At 32.5% G+C, this 18,842-nt stretch overlaps 1 protein-coding gene across 4 annotated transcripts in view; it reads right to left on the reverse strand.

The window, feature by feature from the left end:
• Nucleotides 1-18,842, reverse strand: part of LOC118201230 (peroxisomal acyl-coenzyme A oxidase 3-like) — a 60,863-nt gene that overhangs the window by 25,237 nt on the left and 16,784 nt on the right. For all 4 annotated transcript variants that reach the window (XM_085812293.1, XM_035373289.2, XM_035373288.2 and 1 more), the window contains exons 6-10: nt 9,533-9,765; nt 6,893-6,986; nt 4,207-4,389; nt 2,976-3,098; nt 1,016-1,136 (exon numbers count right to left, since the gene is read on the reverse strand). In XM_085812293.1, the coding sequence (XP_085668419.1) occupies nt 1,016-1,136; nt 2,976-3,098; nt 4,207-4,389; nt 6,893-6,986; nt 9,533-9,765 (754 nt within the window). The remainder of the gene's footprint in view (nt 1-1,015; nt 1,137-2,975; nt 3,099-4,206; nt 4,390-6,892; nt 6,987-9,532; nt 9,766-18,842) is intronic.

Below are 18,842 nucleotides of genomic sequence, written 5' to 3' on the forward strand. Positions count from 1 at the left end.
TTAATCACAATGTGAGACACATGCATACATTCATGCAGATTCTTCATTATTTAATTTCTTTAAATATAATGGAGGGCTCTAATATTTGGTGGCAACAATTTGAAAAGTGAAACGCCGTTTTGTAGTTGGCAAAAAAAAAAAAAAAAAAAAAAAAAAAAAAAAAAAAAAATAATGAAAATGTTAAAACGAAATTAATAGTCCTTCTGGCAATTTGCCGCTATGGGCTAATAAAATAAAAGCACATAGACTACTATGCAGTATTACCTGAACTGTAATTCCTCTCGGATAAAAGCATTTGTTGTAATATATATAGCTCATAAAAGATTTCTGATATTCTCGCACCTATCCACCGACTTTAAGTAGTTATTTTCATTTCATTATCAGACGATTTATTGCATTACCAGATTATAATATTAAACTACACAAAATTGGTAGAAGAATGCAGTGATGTCCCGAAGAAGACCTACTATATCTCTCGATGGTTGCCACTGTACTTTTAAGTTCTATTTCACATTTGTCAATAGTCATAATTTCACTACTACAATCATATATAAAACAACACAAAATAGCCCCATCTTTCTTTCACACAAACACCGTCCTTATGTCTCTCAACATGACCAGAAATTTGTTACCGTTATTGACAGATCACTACCATAACCCAGCAAGGTGTTAGGGCAGCATCTTTAGTGTTGTTTTCTCATACTCCATATAATTATTTGCTTAAAATGACCCTGTAGACATTATACTTCTGAGCATTGGCACCATACCAGATTCAACAAAACTGGTCTGATGACTTATGTCAGATAGACGCATCACGTGATTCATACTCATAACCTGAAGGGAGGTGACCTATTGTTATAGATATGGCCCAGTAGGTAACTTATTGTGAGAATCTTATGTATAATTTCACAACTGTATTAATTTCTCCATTCCTGACAAGCAAATGGCCATTATTTATAGTTCACATTTAGTTTTTAGTATGAACACTGAATGTGAATGGAAAAAAGAAGCCTACCTTTCAAATAACCATGGCCTCCACATGCTTCCCTACATTCTTGAATTCCATCTCGAGCAATCCAACCAGTAACAGCCTTTCCGCAGCAACTCAATGCATGGATGTAGGCTTTTTTCTCATTCTGAAAATGTTAAACTTACTCACTATTGATATTTTAGAATAGTGCATATTATTTTATCATCTGGATGTTACTAATATTTAAACATAGTGCATGTTATTTGATCATTACCTATTGCAGAGCCTCATAATATCTTTATTATAACTTAGTTAAGCTACTCAGTTCAGTATTACAGGAATTAATCAGAATTTTTCTCACTCATTTGCTTTAAAATGAGAATATATATATATTATATGTAGTGATAATGTTAAACACCAGATGGTACACAGATTGCTCATCATATAATTCTTTTAATGTTTTTTTCTTTTGCCAGTTGGCAGTTAGATGAGTTAGCCTCTAGACCAGGGGTTCTCAACCGGTGGTATGCGTACCATTGATAATACGCAAGAGAAAAATAGGTGGTACACAAAGAAGAAAAGTATTTTTAAATATTAAATTCAAAAATGAAAACCCCAACATCCTGATTGCGTTTTTTTAACTAACACTCGTAAATTTAGAGGATCTGAGCTTTGTTCAAGAGTGGTGGTGGTAGTACTAAAGGTTTTCAATTTTTGTTTAGATGGTACATGTTAATCAAAAAAAAAAAAAAAGAACTGCTGCTTTAGACACAGTGAAAGAATGATGACGATAAAGACGTAAATAAAAGTATATTACAGAAGTGAATTCAGTTTATACTAACTTATTTGTAAAAACTCTAAATATACTTTAAATGTAATTAAAAATGCTATCTTACCAAGCAGTTTCTTAGATTTTTCCTTTTCAAATCAGTCAATTTTACTGTTACATATTTTATATTATAACAGAAGTTTTTCTGATTATTTTTATTGAGCTTTAGCAGTATAAAATTCATAGTTTACCTAAATTTATTACTTATTACATTTTAGGCTTTGTTACTATATAGGTGAATACATTTTTTCATTTCAAAACTTTTGTTGTGCTTGTGTTACAGATTTTACTCCTCTATTTTTTTATTTCACATTTTGACATCAAATTTTCATTTATTTAATTTATTTTTTCATTTGTGGATTACTTCTATTCTGCATTTTTTGGACTCAGACCATTCAAACTGTAAATTATTACTAAATTTTTAAGCTTCATACTATTATTTTTTTTTTAATTCCAGCTTGTATGTTTTCAAAATTTGCATATAGTTTTGGTTTTTCAAATATCGGATTAAAAAATTGGATATGGTTTTGTTTTCAAGTACTGGTTATTATTTTTGCAAGATTTGTTGATTTACTCAAAATAATTTTTTTAATTTGTCTATGGTTTTAATGCTATAATTTTCACCCACTGCCTCTTTGGCTGTAGGTAAATTGAAAACATAAATTGAAAAGTAGAGATGTGTAAATAAGAAAACTCTTTTTTTTTAATCTTAGAAAATAAATTTTGAAATGTGATGTTGTTTAATATTTGAGGACAATTTGAATATAAGTTTACATATGCATTATTTTTTAGTTTTGGTGCTATTAACCTAATTCACAAAAAAAAAAAAAAAAAAAAAAAACATAATATAGCATATTGACTTCCTGTTCAAATTTAAAGCTAAGGAAATTCAACATCAAAGAATATATTATCTCATAAATAAAATTCAAAACTTGTAAAATACAAGTATGCTCTCTGAAGTTTTCATATTAATATTCTTTCCACACACAGCATGAACAGTTGTAAAATCTTACACTCTTCCAGCATATTTAAACAAATATATTAAATTTTATTTTAGCTTAAAATTAAAATACATACTTAGTTCATAGGAGTGTTTTAAAATAGTGTCACCTTACAGAATGCAGTTTATAAAAGTATATATAAAAATTAGAAAGATAATTTAATAATATCACTTGCTAATTCAGAAGAACTGGGGCTGAACAAAGTTGCTACAAAATAATCAATAAAATCTTGGTAAAAATCTCTGGCAAAATAATAGCACACATATGTAGCAGCAACATAGGGTAGAAGCCTCCATTGCTGAAAGAGAGAAAAATTTTAAATATTTTTAACATTGGAATTTTACCTATTTATATAACAAATAAAAGAAACATTTATTTTCTAAAAAGTTTCAAGCTTAAATATATAATTATTTAAAGTATGTATATGTAAAACTTATGGGCTTAAAAATGATATATAATAACTATTACTCTATTTTGTAATAATAATTATCAGCTGGAATGTTCATGCACACATAAACGTTATATCAAAAATGCTAATCCATTATAATATTAGCGTTTTATTCTTTGATTAAAAAATTTAGCAGATTGGTACACAATATGTAAAATTTAGCATTATTGAAAGATGAGAAATAATAAACGTATTTTTATATGTAATTTGAAATATAAAGTGAAAAGCATAATTAAAAATGCAAATTCTATGCAAAAAGTTATTGAAATTATTAAGATACTAAAAGAAATTAATATTCTTGAAATAATTTTTTAAAGAATACATTGTTCAATGAAAAACTAATTTTTCTGACAGAACTCTTGCCACTTTTTAAATCTGAATATTGCTATGATGTTCTCTGAAAAATCATGTAATACTTTATTTTTCTTCTTGGAATTCAAGAAGGCAGCCAGATTTTCACACAGTATTGCATATATATATTAATAAATCTGTCTTGTCACAATTAAAACACATGCTAGAAATGCATTTGCATGTCTTCAAATTTTAAAAGCTACTCAACTGAAAAACCGGAATTCAAAAGCTAACAAATGATTTGATTTTATCTTAGGCATTTTGCTAATTTATTACATTATGTTGTATTCTAAAAATACTATTTTTGATTTATTCATTAAATTATTAAATTTTTTTTAATAAAATGGTAAAATGTTTAAATTTTACAAGACATGTTAAAAAGGATTAATAATTAAATAAAAACTCAAAACAAATATATTCAAAATTAAGTTTCAAATTACAATTTTTCTTATTACACTCAGCAAGTGTTCAGATGCCAAAATAAAAAGTTATTAGAAATTAGTTATACTATTAGAAATGCGAATTACTATTTTGAAGATAAATTTTTATCAGAATTTAAAAACAGTTTTTTTTACATATGAAATAATAAATAGGCATGTATTTCAACCTGCACTTGGTATTCTAAAACAGGCAATTCTTCATCAGGAGAAGGACCAAATTGTCGTCTCACAGCAGAGTAGCGGACTGCTATAGGTACACTAAGTCTTAAGAAATTTACACATAGCATAATTATTCCAGTACGACCCATAGATAAAGCACCCATTGATTCACCAAACCTTTCATTTACATTCTGAAACATAAAAAAATAAAGAAAACTTATCTAATTGTTTCCTTTATTAATAAAACACTCAAAAAGAAAAGATGCTTACATAAAATTAATTTTAAACTATGTTGGACAATCTCAGTTTTCTTACATATATTAAAATTTATTTACACATAACATGTAAAGCAAGCAGAGGTTTAAATAACTCATACATAAGAAACATTCAAACTAAAATTATCTGATTAAAAAAAAATAAAAATAAAAAAATAAATAAATAAATAAATAAATAAAAGTGATTTTAAAAGATTTAAAGTTCAACTAATAACCCCATTTCTTTACAAAAATGCAGATTAAAATAGTATAATTCAATACTTAATTAGCATATATTACTTGCATTCACGTATTTAAAACTCCTTCTAAATTAAACCCAGTGTAATTTTGGATATTTATTAAATACACTTATCTGATATTTTTCACACTTTTATATATCAGAGAAAGGTATTTTATAATTTAAGAGGGGCAAATCTTTTATTTCAGAAAATTATAAGCTAAATTTATTAATTAATTTTTCAGCTCACTTCATCTTAAAATGAATCAAAAGTAGTATCATGTCTGTCTAAATTTCAATTTTAGAAAGCCACGTGTAGATGTAAAATACAGTTCTGCTTATTTTCTGGATGCTAAATATTGCTGAGGAATTTTAGAAACTGAGTTAATAATTTTTTAACTGTAACTTTCATTTAACTGAAAATACACCATGCCTTCTTGCTATAATACATATTATAGTACAGAGTCCATAATCTGGACGTCCATTATCCGGAATGATCTATAATCCGGACCTCAAAGCCACAAACTTTTTTTGGTATGCTTTATGCATGCGTGTTTAAGCATGCGCATGCACGTTTAAGCATGCGCATGCACATTGAGAGGATGTCTCCAGATATGTTAAAAAAATGCTTGGCATAATTTATGGCCAGCTATCATATTTCATGGTGAGAACGATGAAGATGATAACTGCGAATTTGAAGGTTTTCGGACATCGCAAACTAAAGGTGAGATTTTCCAGTTATTGAATTTTGTAAAGAAATGTGGAGAAGAGGTAATAAATGAAGATGATATAACAGAAGTTTTTCATTGCGACGACAATGCCTCAATCATCAATCAGTTAATGGACGGCGAAATCTGTAGTATAGTTCTAGATCCAGAAAATTCCGCTTCCAATAGGTGGAACTGTAAGGATCTTAAGTTTTACTAACGTTTATTTTATTTTAAATCTTTACTATCACTTCTTATTTTCTACTTCCGGCCAGAATTATAAGCGTTAAGGATTTTATGCAAAGTTTGTCTGGCGAACGCCAAGTATTTAAGTGTGGCCTTTTTGCCAAGCGAAAGGGAGGAAGCAGTAAGTTCGAAGCAGGCCGCTTACCTTAGAAGTTACGCAGTTGCTATTTGCCTTCCAGGCCAGAGGTTTTAATCCTCTTGATAAATTAAACGTATTGTAGTGTTCACAGTCTCTGTGCTACATACGCTTCCTGTTATTATAAGGCCAATCTTCCACGTGTATTATTCTAACGTTAAATTAGAGTTTAGTTTTATTTTGATATCTTTTACGTTAGACCCCGAGTGGAGGGTCATTGTATTCCGAAGTACGGAAGTCATTGTATATAAAGAAAAATAAAGGGTTTTGCATACCCTTCGTCTGTATCCTGTCTACTTACTACAATTAGTGAACATAGCTTTAGTAAGCTCTCTGTTCCTAGTCAGGTCCTTGTATGTTCCCGAAAAAGGTTAGAAAAAACATTGAACCTGATAGAACTTTGTAACTGAACAAGAAATTATGTCTGTTTATAGAATTAAAGAGAAAGTATTATTAGTGCAAAAAAAGAAGCAACTTAAACAACTTACATTGAAAGAAATGTTTAATAAAGTAAACTAAATATTAAGCATTTTTTTTTTTTTTTTTGTAAATTTTGATACCCTTTAGATCATAATTGCTCTTTATTTCATAAATTATGGTTTCATATTTTTAATTGTATAATTTCTGCATGCCATCTTACCAGATTTAAATTGATGATATATAATCCGGAAAACCCCCTAATTTGGAATCGCCGAAGTCCCGACAAGTCCGGATTAATGACTTTGTACTGTACAACAAAAATATTCACAAATATAATAAAACAGAATTGATGTAAGACTTTGCTTATATACAGTAATTCAGTATAAAAGTAGCACACCAGTGTTGGAACAGTAAAAGTCGCTGAACACTGGTAGTTCATTCCGGGGTTCGAATCCCGGTGAATAGGCTGGCTGCATGGGCATTTTCATGCTTTTCTCATGTGTAATACGTATATGAGCCAGTTTTCCTTAGCAAGTCCTCCACAAAGGCATCCCTCCCATTACGCAGATAACCCTCGAGTGCTTTGCCATAATCAAAATAAACCAAACCAATACAAAAGTAAACTTTTGATTAATCAAATTCTTTTTTAAAGAAACAGTAGAGTGCATAACATTTTAATAAAATATTTCTAACCTTTGGAGAAACATATCTTCCATCAGGAGTTACATCGCCATGCTTATTGAGCAGACACTCTCGTGACACTCTGTAGTTGTTAAACATTATGAAACTATGAAAGAACATTTACTTAGAGTTAGTAAAAAAATAATTATATGTAAACATTCCTTTGCATTGCAATATAAAGACATAAAACAAAAATCTACTTTAAAATTCTGATGTGTATTAATGGAAGCATGTTTTAATAAAATCTATAAATTTACAACTTTGCTAGTGCAATAATTTGTAAATTTGAATTAAATTTATTATTTTAGCATTTCTAAGAATCGTGAAAGGAATGAGTATGCCATACATGTATACATAGTATGACATGCTCCTCAGAACACACATTTTTTTCATATTCTTTAGTACATATAATTTAATGCGACATTAACTCATTTTTTATTTATTGCTTTATCATAATATCTTGATTATCTCAAGACTTAGCTTCCGCCATGTGTGAAAGAAATTGATTTTCAAAATGAATTGAAAAGTAATTTTTCTCCAAGAAAAATACAGATTTTGTAATTTAAGATACCAAATACCTTAAGAATATAACTGAAATAATTCAATCCATATAATAAATTTCTCAAATAATGCATGGATTAGAAAATCAACTGAATACTCATTCACTATAACATAACTCTCGCAGGACAGCTTTTAATTACAACTTCATACATATATTTTTTTTCATTATTCTAGAAAAAATCACCAAGATTTAAAAACAAATACATTGATTGCCTGTGTTTGACTGGGAATAAATACTACCAATATTTTCTTTTTCAGTTATTCTGCTAGTAGAAAATTTTAGATTTTGTTAGTTATATTTTGCAAAATACTGACCTTTTATCATCATTCCACTTTAGTACAGCAGATACTAATTAACTGAGGAAATACCAGAAATGATGTCTATCACTAACCCCAAATTATGGTTAATATGGCAGCAGTTAAAAAAGAAAACAAAGGGAGGAGAAACACCCACATTATGATTAATTAAAAAAAGTTAGTATTAACAAATTACCTACATTTTTTAAGAATAATCTAGAAAATAAGCCTATTTAATTGTAAAAATTACTCATGTCTCCTTAAATTTTATACGAGGGTTGGAACTTTAATAGTGGCAACACAGCTGAAAAAATGCTACACAACAAAACCAAAGAATACCACGTATACCACATGTGAAATACATATCTACCTTACCTCTCAGCAAAAAGACCCATCCTGCCTACGTCACGCGCATGCGGAGTGAAATGAAGAACGGATCCTTGTATTAGCTCGCGGTCTAAGGTAAGTGTTGTCAGGATGTTTTCAAAACAAGAACAATGATGTTGGATAAAAACTGAATGTGCCAGAGGTCGTACAGCACAACTGCGTCATCAAGGGCTTCAAGAGGCTTGTGGGGAATCTGCACTGCCTTACAGAACCATAGCAAGATGGGTGAAAGCATTCAATGAAGGACGCCAAAACGTGGCAGATATGCTGCGGCCAGGTCGTTCGAGTGTCAGCGATGCAGACGTGCAAGCTGTTGCCGCACTAATGGACAGTGATTGCCGCCAAACGATTCGTCAGCTGGCCGGACAAACAGGATTAGCGCATACGAGTGTGCTGCACATTCTGAAGGAACGCCTGTCCATGAGAAAAACTGCTTCACAATGGGTTCCACATCAATTGACGGAAATGCAGAAATGGCTACGATACGATGCTGCCCGAACCCACCTGGAGCACTATGAGCGCGAAGGAGATGCTTTTCTAGGCGTTATCATTACGCTGGATGAGACTTAAGCCCGATCGTAATAGCCAGAACTGAAATGCCAATCAAACGAATGGCGTCATCACGGGTCACCACGACGTTCGAAATTTCGTCAGAACCCAAGCAATGTGAAAGTTATGGTGATTCTCGTGTACGACTGTGATGGTGTCATCCTAACGCATACTGTTCCCCCACTAAAGACCGTCACTGCATAGTATTACTGCTCATTTTTGGAGCACAATCTCCGACCAGCTTTGAGAAAAAAACGGCGACATTTTCTTCAGAACGCTCCTCTCATTTTGCATGACAATGCTCTGCTGCATGCAGCGCAAGCTGTGACTGATTTGTTCAAGCGATGGGGCTGGGAAGTGCTTTACCATCCACCATACTCCCCAGATCTAAACCCTTGTGACTATGACTTAATTCCTAAGATGAAGGAACCACTTCGTGGCACTCGCTTCCAAACAGTTCCTGAGATTCTTGCGGCAGTAGACCGGTACATTCAAACTATCAACAAAACAGGCGCTGCTACAGGTATTCTGCGACTTCCACATCATTGGAAACGGGTTGTACACAATGCTGGTGACTATATTGAAGGACTGTAAAACATGGTGACATGAATCACTTTTGTATTCCTTGTAAATAAATAGTTGCCACTATTAAAGTACCAACCCTCGTAAAAAAATGTGAAAGCAATTTAAACTTTTATGTATAAAAAAAATCTTCATTATTATTTTCAATTATTTTCAATATACGCATGCCTTTTAAATGTTACAATACATAAACATATCAAGTAAAGAATAATTTTTACTTTGAAACTATAAAATCATGGAAAAATGGGATAAAAGTATTCAAACAGTATGACTTACCCATTATCAATTCCATTCAAGCCCAGCTTTGGCCCAAGATCACCAACTGTAATACCTGGGTAAGGAAGTCGAGTTTTAGGATCTCTTACGGGCACAACAAAACCATGTAAGCCATGACATTTTTCATCAGGTGTGTACAGTTGAGCCCACACGACAGCATGTGTAGCTAATTGGCCCAAATTTCCAGACCATACTTTAGCAGCTTGAAAATCAGGAGAATGAAATACAAATTCCTACACATAAAATAATAAGTACATAAATTTTATTTAAAATAATTAACCAGATAATGGATAAATCTATAAAATATAATAATTTGATTTAGAATTTAATTAACATAAACTGTGCAATGAGATCTAATTAATATTCAGAACACCATTTAAAATGTTCCAGCCTTACTAAAGTACAGTCAAAAGTCTTTAATCCGGACATCCATAATCCGGACCTCAAAGCTATAAACTTTCTGCGCATGCGTAAACGCATAATGCGTTTATGGATGTGCATATGCATATTACACATGTGCATAATATGTTTATGCATGCACATATGCGTTTACGCATGCAAATTTAATGTATAACGGATGGTATAAGCTAAGCTAAAATTATCTATTTCAGTTAATGTTGCAGATTGCATTGTTCCTTAATCTTCAAATTGGATCTGGCTTATTATTTTTTGCAGACTGTTAGAGCAATTTTATAAAAGTAAGCTTGAACTTTCAATTATGTCAAAAAGAATTTCCGATTCTGGAGTTGCCAAAGGATCTACAAAGCGAAAGCATGTTTCACTGTCCATCAAACAAAAAGTGGAATTGCTGCAAAAAATGGATAAAGGCATATCCTTTGTTTCTCTAACCATTCCGAAATCTGTTTATCAATTTCACGCTGTTCTACGGGGGGGGGGGAGCATCGCAGTGCACAATGAACTGGAAGTTGATCTGTCAGCACAACTTCAGGGCAGATGTTTTTAATTTTATTCAGCTTATAATTCCTTACTAAATGTAGTATTTCACCTCGATGTACTCCGTCTTTGATATGATTTAAATCAAATTCCTCGTCATTATAAATATCACGAATACACATCAAATAGTTTTCCGGTATCGCCGAAGTCCCGACGAGTCCGGATTAAAGACTTTTGACTGTATCATCAAAATTTTCAACAACACGGGATAACATACACTGAAGAACCGAAACATTATGACCATGTACTGAGTAATGCAATGCGCAACCTTTGGTCCGCAAAACAGCTGCAACTTCACCTTAGAATGGATGCTACAAGTTCTTGGTAGAAGCAGCGGTCATGTCAAGTCGAGATATTCCTACATGGTGGTGTTTGAGCTCTGCGCTGCCGCTCCATGACATCCCAAATGTAAACCATCAGGTTAAGATTCGGTGAGTTAGGTGGCCAGGAAATTAATTGGAATTCATTTTTAAGCTCATCAAATCACTCCAATACAATTTGAACTTTGTGACACGAGGCATTGTCTGGCTGGAAGATTCCATTTCCAGTTGGAAAGACAGATGCCATGTAAGGGTGCAACTTATCCACAATTATGTTCAAATAGTCAGCAGCTTTCACAGTCTCTTCTACCACAGCAAAGGTTCCAGGAGCTGCCCATGAGAATGTCCCCAAAAGCATAATACAGTGCAAAGTCCACAATCCGGACTCATCGGGAGTTCAGCGATTTCGGATTAGGGTTTTTTCCGGATTATAGATCATCAGTTTAAATCTGGTAAGATGGCATGCAGAAATTATACAATTAAAAATATGAAACCATAATTTATGAAATAAAAAGCAATTATGATCTAAAGGGTATCAAAATATAAAAAGAAAAGATTAATATTTATTTGTTTACTTAATATTTATTTATTCTTACTTTAATATTTATTTATTAAACATTTCTTTCAATGTAAGTTGTTTAAGTTGCTTCCTTTTTTGTACTAAAGGCGCATGCGTAAAGCATACCAAAAAAAAGTTAGTGGCTTTGAGGTCCGGATTATAGATCATTCCGGATAATGGATGTCCGAATTACAGACTTTGTACTGTACCATCACAAACAGCCTGTATACGATCTGCTGTACAGACGAGGGAGACTTGTTTGCATGAAGATGGTTTCAATATGAGCATCAATGTTATGAATGAGTAATCATGATTCCTCAGACCAGGCAACTGTTTTGCACTTATCCATGGTTCAGTCTGTAAGTTTAGTTGACAATGATGTTTGGTCAACAGAGGCAGGTGACAGGTGACGGAGGACGGGGACGTCTGACGTATAACATAGGTAAACAGGCATATGTCCCACGTCCTCCACTATCTCGAAGAAGCAACTCGCTGGAGCCCCGTGAGGCTGCACCAGGAGTTTACATGGCCATACAGGGGCTAGATGTCGGGTAGTTTTTACATAGGACGTTGTTAATAACACAAAGTAACTTAGAAAGAATATAAAGGATAGCATTAAAACACTAAAACACTCATATAAGCTGAAACACATAGATATACAAAATTAAACGTAAAAGCATAAAAACACACTTGTAATTACGTAACATAAAGACATAGAAACACACACGAAAATACATATCATGACACATAGAATACATATGGAAACACGTAGAGCACATAAATGCAAATATTACACTCAGAGGAAACAAATAAGACATAGTAAGGTGTGCGTAAAGCAGTAGTGCTGTGCGGAAATATGCTCAGTTCCCATAATACATAATTTACATACTTTCATTAGGGGCTTCTGTTGCATGAATTACATATTTCGTTGCATACACTACATTTGTGCATTGTACGGATATTATATATTTCGATTTACGATAACACATCATTCCATTGGGTGCCCAGTGCTTTACACTGATAAACATGTCAGTAACATTATATCTGCAAGTTGGTGGCTATTGAAAGCAGATGTTAACACGAGGCTCGAAATTGAATGTGGAATGTGTATTACAGAATGTGTACATACTGCGAATATCTAATAGTTGAGTACATTGTCTGCAGTACCATGCTACTGTGGCTCGCAAATGTCTTGCCCTAGGGCATTGATTTGCTGTACAACTGCGCAGATGCTCCTTATAGCTGGCGGGTGTTTGATTATGAAACGATAGTAAAGTGTTCTATCATTCGTTGGATGTGGTAAGTGGTGGTTTGTTGTTAGACTGTAGTCAAATAGATAGTGCTCGGGAGAACCTAGCATGCCACAGACACAATTGTCAGATGCTGAGATGCCATGACGCATAAAATAAGATGGAAATGGGCCATGACCCGTTATGTACTGTGTCAGTGGGGCTATTGTTATAAGACGTTCCGTGTCTACCTTTGGTAGGAAGTTATACGTCCTTCTCCCTGTGTCGCCACTATTCCATTCTTCTTGCCACTTTTCTTTACAGATGTTACGCAGAGTTTTCTTGAGGTGTGAGACGGGGGTAGGGGCACTTATAGTTTGAGCGTGGACACCTTGGGATCTACTGCATTCGTCAGTTATCCACTTTGCATAAATACTAACAACACCAGATCATAAACGACTTACCAGTCATTCTGAATCTTTGGCAATTACAATTTGCCTTCTATCAAATTCACTTAGATCAGCAGCCTTTTCCACCTTCACAAAAGTAAGCGCAAGAATGATTCCTTACCCTCTCCAGCAGAAGTAATATACCATTCCCACTTAATCACGTGCCCTCCACATCATCCAGATGAGTTCATTGAAATAATGTGGGGATGGTCATAATGTTTTCATTCGTCAGTGTATACTACAGTGATAAAAAGTATTACAATTATTTATTTGAAATATGCATACGCAAGAAATCACTTGCAAAAATTTTCAGAAATTTTTACAACTTTATCAACATACAATATTTAAGTTCTTTTTGTTTGCAAATTTTTTTTTAATGTGTGTGTGCATGATTATGGCAAACCCTCGAGGGCTATCTGCCTAAGGGGAGTGATGCCTTCGTGGAGGACTTTCTAAGGGAAACTGGCTCATATACACATTACACATTTGAAAAACCATGAAAACGCCATGCAGCCAGCCCATTTGCGGGATTTGACCCTCAGATCGAACTACCAGTATTCAGCGAATTTACCACTCGGCCGCTGGTGGGCTCAAATTTTTTTTTCTAATGAATAAAGAATTTTTGTTTTACTGATTTCCCAAAATGCTGAATGTAACTGAGCAAAGAATATGAATTCAATTCCTCCCCACAATGCTATTTCTGTTAAAGAAACTGAAACATTTAAACTACTGTAAGAAGGCTTTGAAGACAATATCAAAATCAAGAATTTAAAAAAAAATTCGGAATGGTATGAGATGTTTAAGCAATGCAAAACACGCATCAAAGAATGGTGTTGGTGTATTTAATTATGGCAAAGCACACGAGGGCTATCTGCCTAAAGGGAGGGATGCCTTTCGTGGAGGACTTTCTAACGGAAACTGGCTCGTATACACGTTACACATGGGGAAAACCACGAAAACGCCCATGCAGCCAGCCCGTTCGCGGGATTCGAACCTCAGACCGAACTACCAGTGTTCAGCGCCTTTACCGCTCGGCCGCTGGTGGGCCACGCATCAAAGAATGAAACACATTAACTAGATAATTCATTTCCAGTCAATGAACAACATGCTGATTATGTCTCAGGCTGTCATTTAACATTTAGGGATCTTACTGAATAAGTTCCCATATTGTTTGAATACTGGTACTTAATTCTGAAAGATCATTTCTGCAGACGGCACATTGCTTCTTGAGCTTTAAAAAAAAGGGGGGCTGAGGAAATGCTTTTTTAAGAAATCCTTTTAAAATGAATTATTATTGGTCATGAAAAATCAGTCTACACTTTTTATACAGAAAAACAATAGCATCCAAAAGATGAAGCAAGAATGAAAGACTATGTCAGTCTAAGTCAAAAGTCAAGGTAACACTGAATGTTTCCTTCAACTGTCAAGGCATACACCATGAATATCTATCAAGTAGCTAAACTGTTAACAAAGAACATTGTTTAGGTGTTTAGCAGCATTTATGTGAAGTAATTTGTATAAAATGACCTGAATTGAGAATATAGATGCTACAATAATATTTGATCACAGTGCTTTTGTTCATTAAATTTTGGCCCAAAATTAAATTAATATGGCTTTGCAAGTGGCCGTGTACCTTTCTTATTTCTGCATTTAAAACTGCAACTTTATGATCACCGACTTGAATCTACAGATGCAATAACAGAAAATTCACCATAAATCTTGCAGGGGTTGTAAGAAATGATTTTAAAATATGTTTTCAGGATTGGGAAAAAACATTGGTACACGTTCACTGGAGTCAGAGGGAATTACACTGAAGAGAGTATAATTAGTATTGAGTAACAAACTGAAACCTTATAGTTTATGGAATCATTCATCACAATGAATCCATAAACTATAAGGCTTCTAATTTTAAAAGATTATTTCTGATAACAAAAGTAAAATATGCCACTGTTATGATAACAGCTAAAAATGTAATTTACTCATCCAAATCATGACTAATGTTCTGTAGTCCTTCAATTTGAAACTGAGGCAGGACTGAGATTTTTTTCATACATTTCGTCTCTTTATCTCCATAACATTTCACACACATATAAACAGGGCTTAATTTCTAAGATTAGAAGTGCCAGAGCCCTATGGAAGACCATCAGCAAAGAGGAACAAGAGTAAATAAATAAATAAAATGACTATTAAACTCATTAATAATTTTAAAATTTAATAGTTAATTGTTATCCAATTAATTAATAGCTATTTAATTAATGCTTATAAATTATTTAATCCATAATTAATATATAATTAATTATAGTTCAATTGATAATTATTAGATGATTAATTATTATTTGTTGAAATAATTAAAGATCAAAGTAATTAAATAAAATGTAAAGAGATAAATTGAACTTTAATAAGTGATTTTTGATATAATTTTATTGTTAAAATAAAATTTTCGAGATAAAATTTCTACTGAAACTGTTATTCAATTGCATAAAAGAAGTGCCGCAAGCCTTCTTATTCAGGGCTCCGGTGCGTTCCGGCTAGAATTATGATTTATTGCAAAAATACACGAGATATGATGGCATGGCAAGAAATTTACGCGTTCCTGAACAAACTCCCCCAAATTTATTGCCCTCCTTTTAAAGGGAAAGGTTTCCGCACGTGAGTGAGGGGACTTTACTTGAACGTCTCATGTTCTCATGAGTTCGTATTTCTAGGGAAATAGACTATTGCAAGGTCTGCTTATTGTTAAACTAAAATGTTAGGAATTCTAAATTTTTTTCTCTTTAAATTGTGGTTCAATTTTATAAAATGAAGAACCGGAGCTCATCTTATTTAGGGCTCCGGTGTGCTCCGGCTAAAATTGTAATTTATTTTAAAAACTGAGAAGTACCGGCGCAATTTAAGCACTGCATATAAATGCTTTTTAATTTGTAAGAAAATAAGAACAGTTTATTTCTTTATCATGGATTGGATTAGATACTTCTTAAAATAAAGCCTAATAAAATTGGATTAGATACTTCTTAAAATAAAGCCTACTAAAGTTATTTGTCTGTGGTGGACTTCCAATGAGAAATTAGACTGTATTCATTTACACATGAGAAAAATCTCATGTAGACACACAGTTCAACCATCAAGAACAGAACCCAGAATGAATAACAGGGTTTCATGAAGCTGGCCAGTGAGTCACTCATGTATTGGCTCATTTATTATGGAATATACAGCAAGCTAATAAAAGTTCTTATGTGGCCTTTATTTTTACAGCTGTTGGTCATTTATTTTAGATTTAGATTATTTTTAGTGTGCTTTTATAAACTGAAAAACCAAAAGTAAGAAAATGTTGATAAATACCAAAACTCAGATAAACTATATTTCTGTATTCATAAGCTAAAACTAAATACCTAACAGCTAAATAAAAGGCTAACTGCATCTCCCCCCTGAAACTATGAAATTCCTCCTTGGCTGAGAACTGATGCTCTAAGTATTTAGTAAAAGTTCATAACCATTCTAAAAACTAAAATATGAGAAGTTTGACTCCCTCATGAAAAATAATTAACCAAGATCAATTTCAAAGTTTGTGATTTTTTTAAAGTTTTTTCAATGTCAAGCACTAGTCTTTTTCTACACTTTTTTTTTTTTTGAGAGATTGGTTAAAAAATAATACTATAAGATAATTCAAGTTCCCCCCCTTTTTTTTCCCAAATTAATGTCACCAAGTGGTATTCCACGATTTCATTGGATTAGAAATATTTTTCATGTTTAATTTATGCAAATAATGTTACAAATAGGCCATGTGCCAATACTTGAAACCTACCACTATTCTCTAGAACAGGGATGTCAAACTCATAGGTACACTTGGGCCAAACAAACAAGGTTTAACTTTAGGCGGGCCGCAAAAAAAAAATCAATATTCATAGAAACGTAGATTTATTTCGAATAATACAATAATAAACATATATATATATATTTATATAGAAAAGAACAAGAAAATTATTGGATCGTAAAACAAACTTACGTCTTGATTTTTCGTTTTTAAAAACTGACATATTTCTTCTTTCAAATCCCAGAATTGTTTGAGAATCTTGGAGCAAGATAACCAACGTACCTCGGTATAGTAGCACAAACCCAAATATTCACTATCTAACTCACTTAAGAAAGCAGTGAATTGACGCTGATTTAAACCTCGAGATCTTATAAAATTTATAACTTTTTTTAATATATGACAAAACATTCTCCATATTTATTACTTTCGTGCATAGAACTTCTTGATGTATAATACAATGCATATGATGAATGTTTGAACCGTGAATTTCACTAAGTTTTTTTCTTAGTAATGCTACGAAGCCCTTGTTTTTCCTGGTCGTTGATGGAGCGCCATCTGTAGCTACAGAATTTAATTTTGCCAAAGGTAGATTGTATTTCTGCAGAAGTCCAAAATCACAAGTAAATATATCTTCTCCTGTGGTAGTACCAGGCATCGGTATTAGTTTCAGTAATTCCCCAAAAATGTTAAAATTCTTGTCACAAGAATGAAGAAACACTGCTAATTGAGCTTTGCCACTAATGTCGTGGAGAAACTTTCGAAACTAGATGATTTTGCTTTGAATTGATCACTTAAATTCGCGGCTAAATCAGTAACTCTTTCCGCAACTGTATTTCGAGACAATGAAGTAGTGTGTGTGCCAGCTAGCTGTAAGTAATCTAACAACACTGATTAAATTATCATTAATTACTTAGCAGTAAACATTTCATTTTTTTCTTTGTCGATATGTTATTTTATTATTATATATTATTATTTGCCGATATATTGGCCCGGGCCACAAAAATATTTGTTGTGGGCCGCATGCAGCCCGCGAGTTTGACATCCTTGCTCTAGAACATGAATTGCATAAGATGGCTATGATAAGATCCCAAATCCTATAGATATAGTTCACAATAGTTCTGTGTATCAATGCTTGTCACTCAAGACCTTTTTCTAAATTGATATTTCCTTTTCAGTTACATACAAATTTTACTTAACTCTTCTATTTGTGCACATAACCTGAACTTTTAAGAAACAGGATCAAATATCTCGAGACAATTTTTGAAGAATGGGAGCCAAACTTTTTGTGTTTTATTTTTTAGAATAAGTATAAACTTTACTAAATATAATTATAGTCACCAGTGACTGTATAAAAGTATTCTATGCATTTTTATTTATTTATTTATTTATTTTTAATGATGTGTTTAAAATATAAGCTTATATGTTTTTAAAACAGGATCTTGTTATTTTAGTCGGAGAAAAACTAAGATTAAAATAAGAAACCAGGTAATTCTTATTAATTTTACAAAAATTTTAATTTATAAAGATAAGATCAAAAACATAATTACATTGTATATTAATTCAAGCTGCCATTAGTTTATAAATTGAGGCTTTGCTAAATGATACCAGTTCCCAATGACAATGCAAGACAGTGGTTCAATGCTTAAAAAACACTAAAATACAAAGTTTTAACTTCTGTTCTTGCTTCAGATTTATGTTTAAAAGATACAATTAAAAGATTCTTAAAATCTTACGCACTTTATATATTACACAAGGGCACCCCTGAAAATGGAGGACCAAGGCACATGCCCTGTTCACTTGTTATGTAGGCTTTGTAAATTTTACTGATGTTACAATAAGGAACTATCATGAGTCCCCTAACATGCATTTAATGATTAATGTACATGACTTAACATAAACACATGATTTCTTAAATACCCCCAAAAATGAAACTGAAAAATTTCTTACTGAGGACAAAATACAGAAACAACCTTCTAGATTTCATACAC

Source organism: Stegodyphus dumicola, chromosome 1 (assembly GCF_044657685.1).
Source record: "Stegodyphus dumicola isolate Sdum_Otavi_A_Nest chromosome 1, ASM4465768v1".
Taxonomy (NCBI): domain Eukaryota; kingdom Metazoa; phylum Arthropoda; class Arachnida; order Araneae; family Eresidae; genus Stegodyphus; species Stegodyphus dumicola.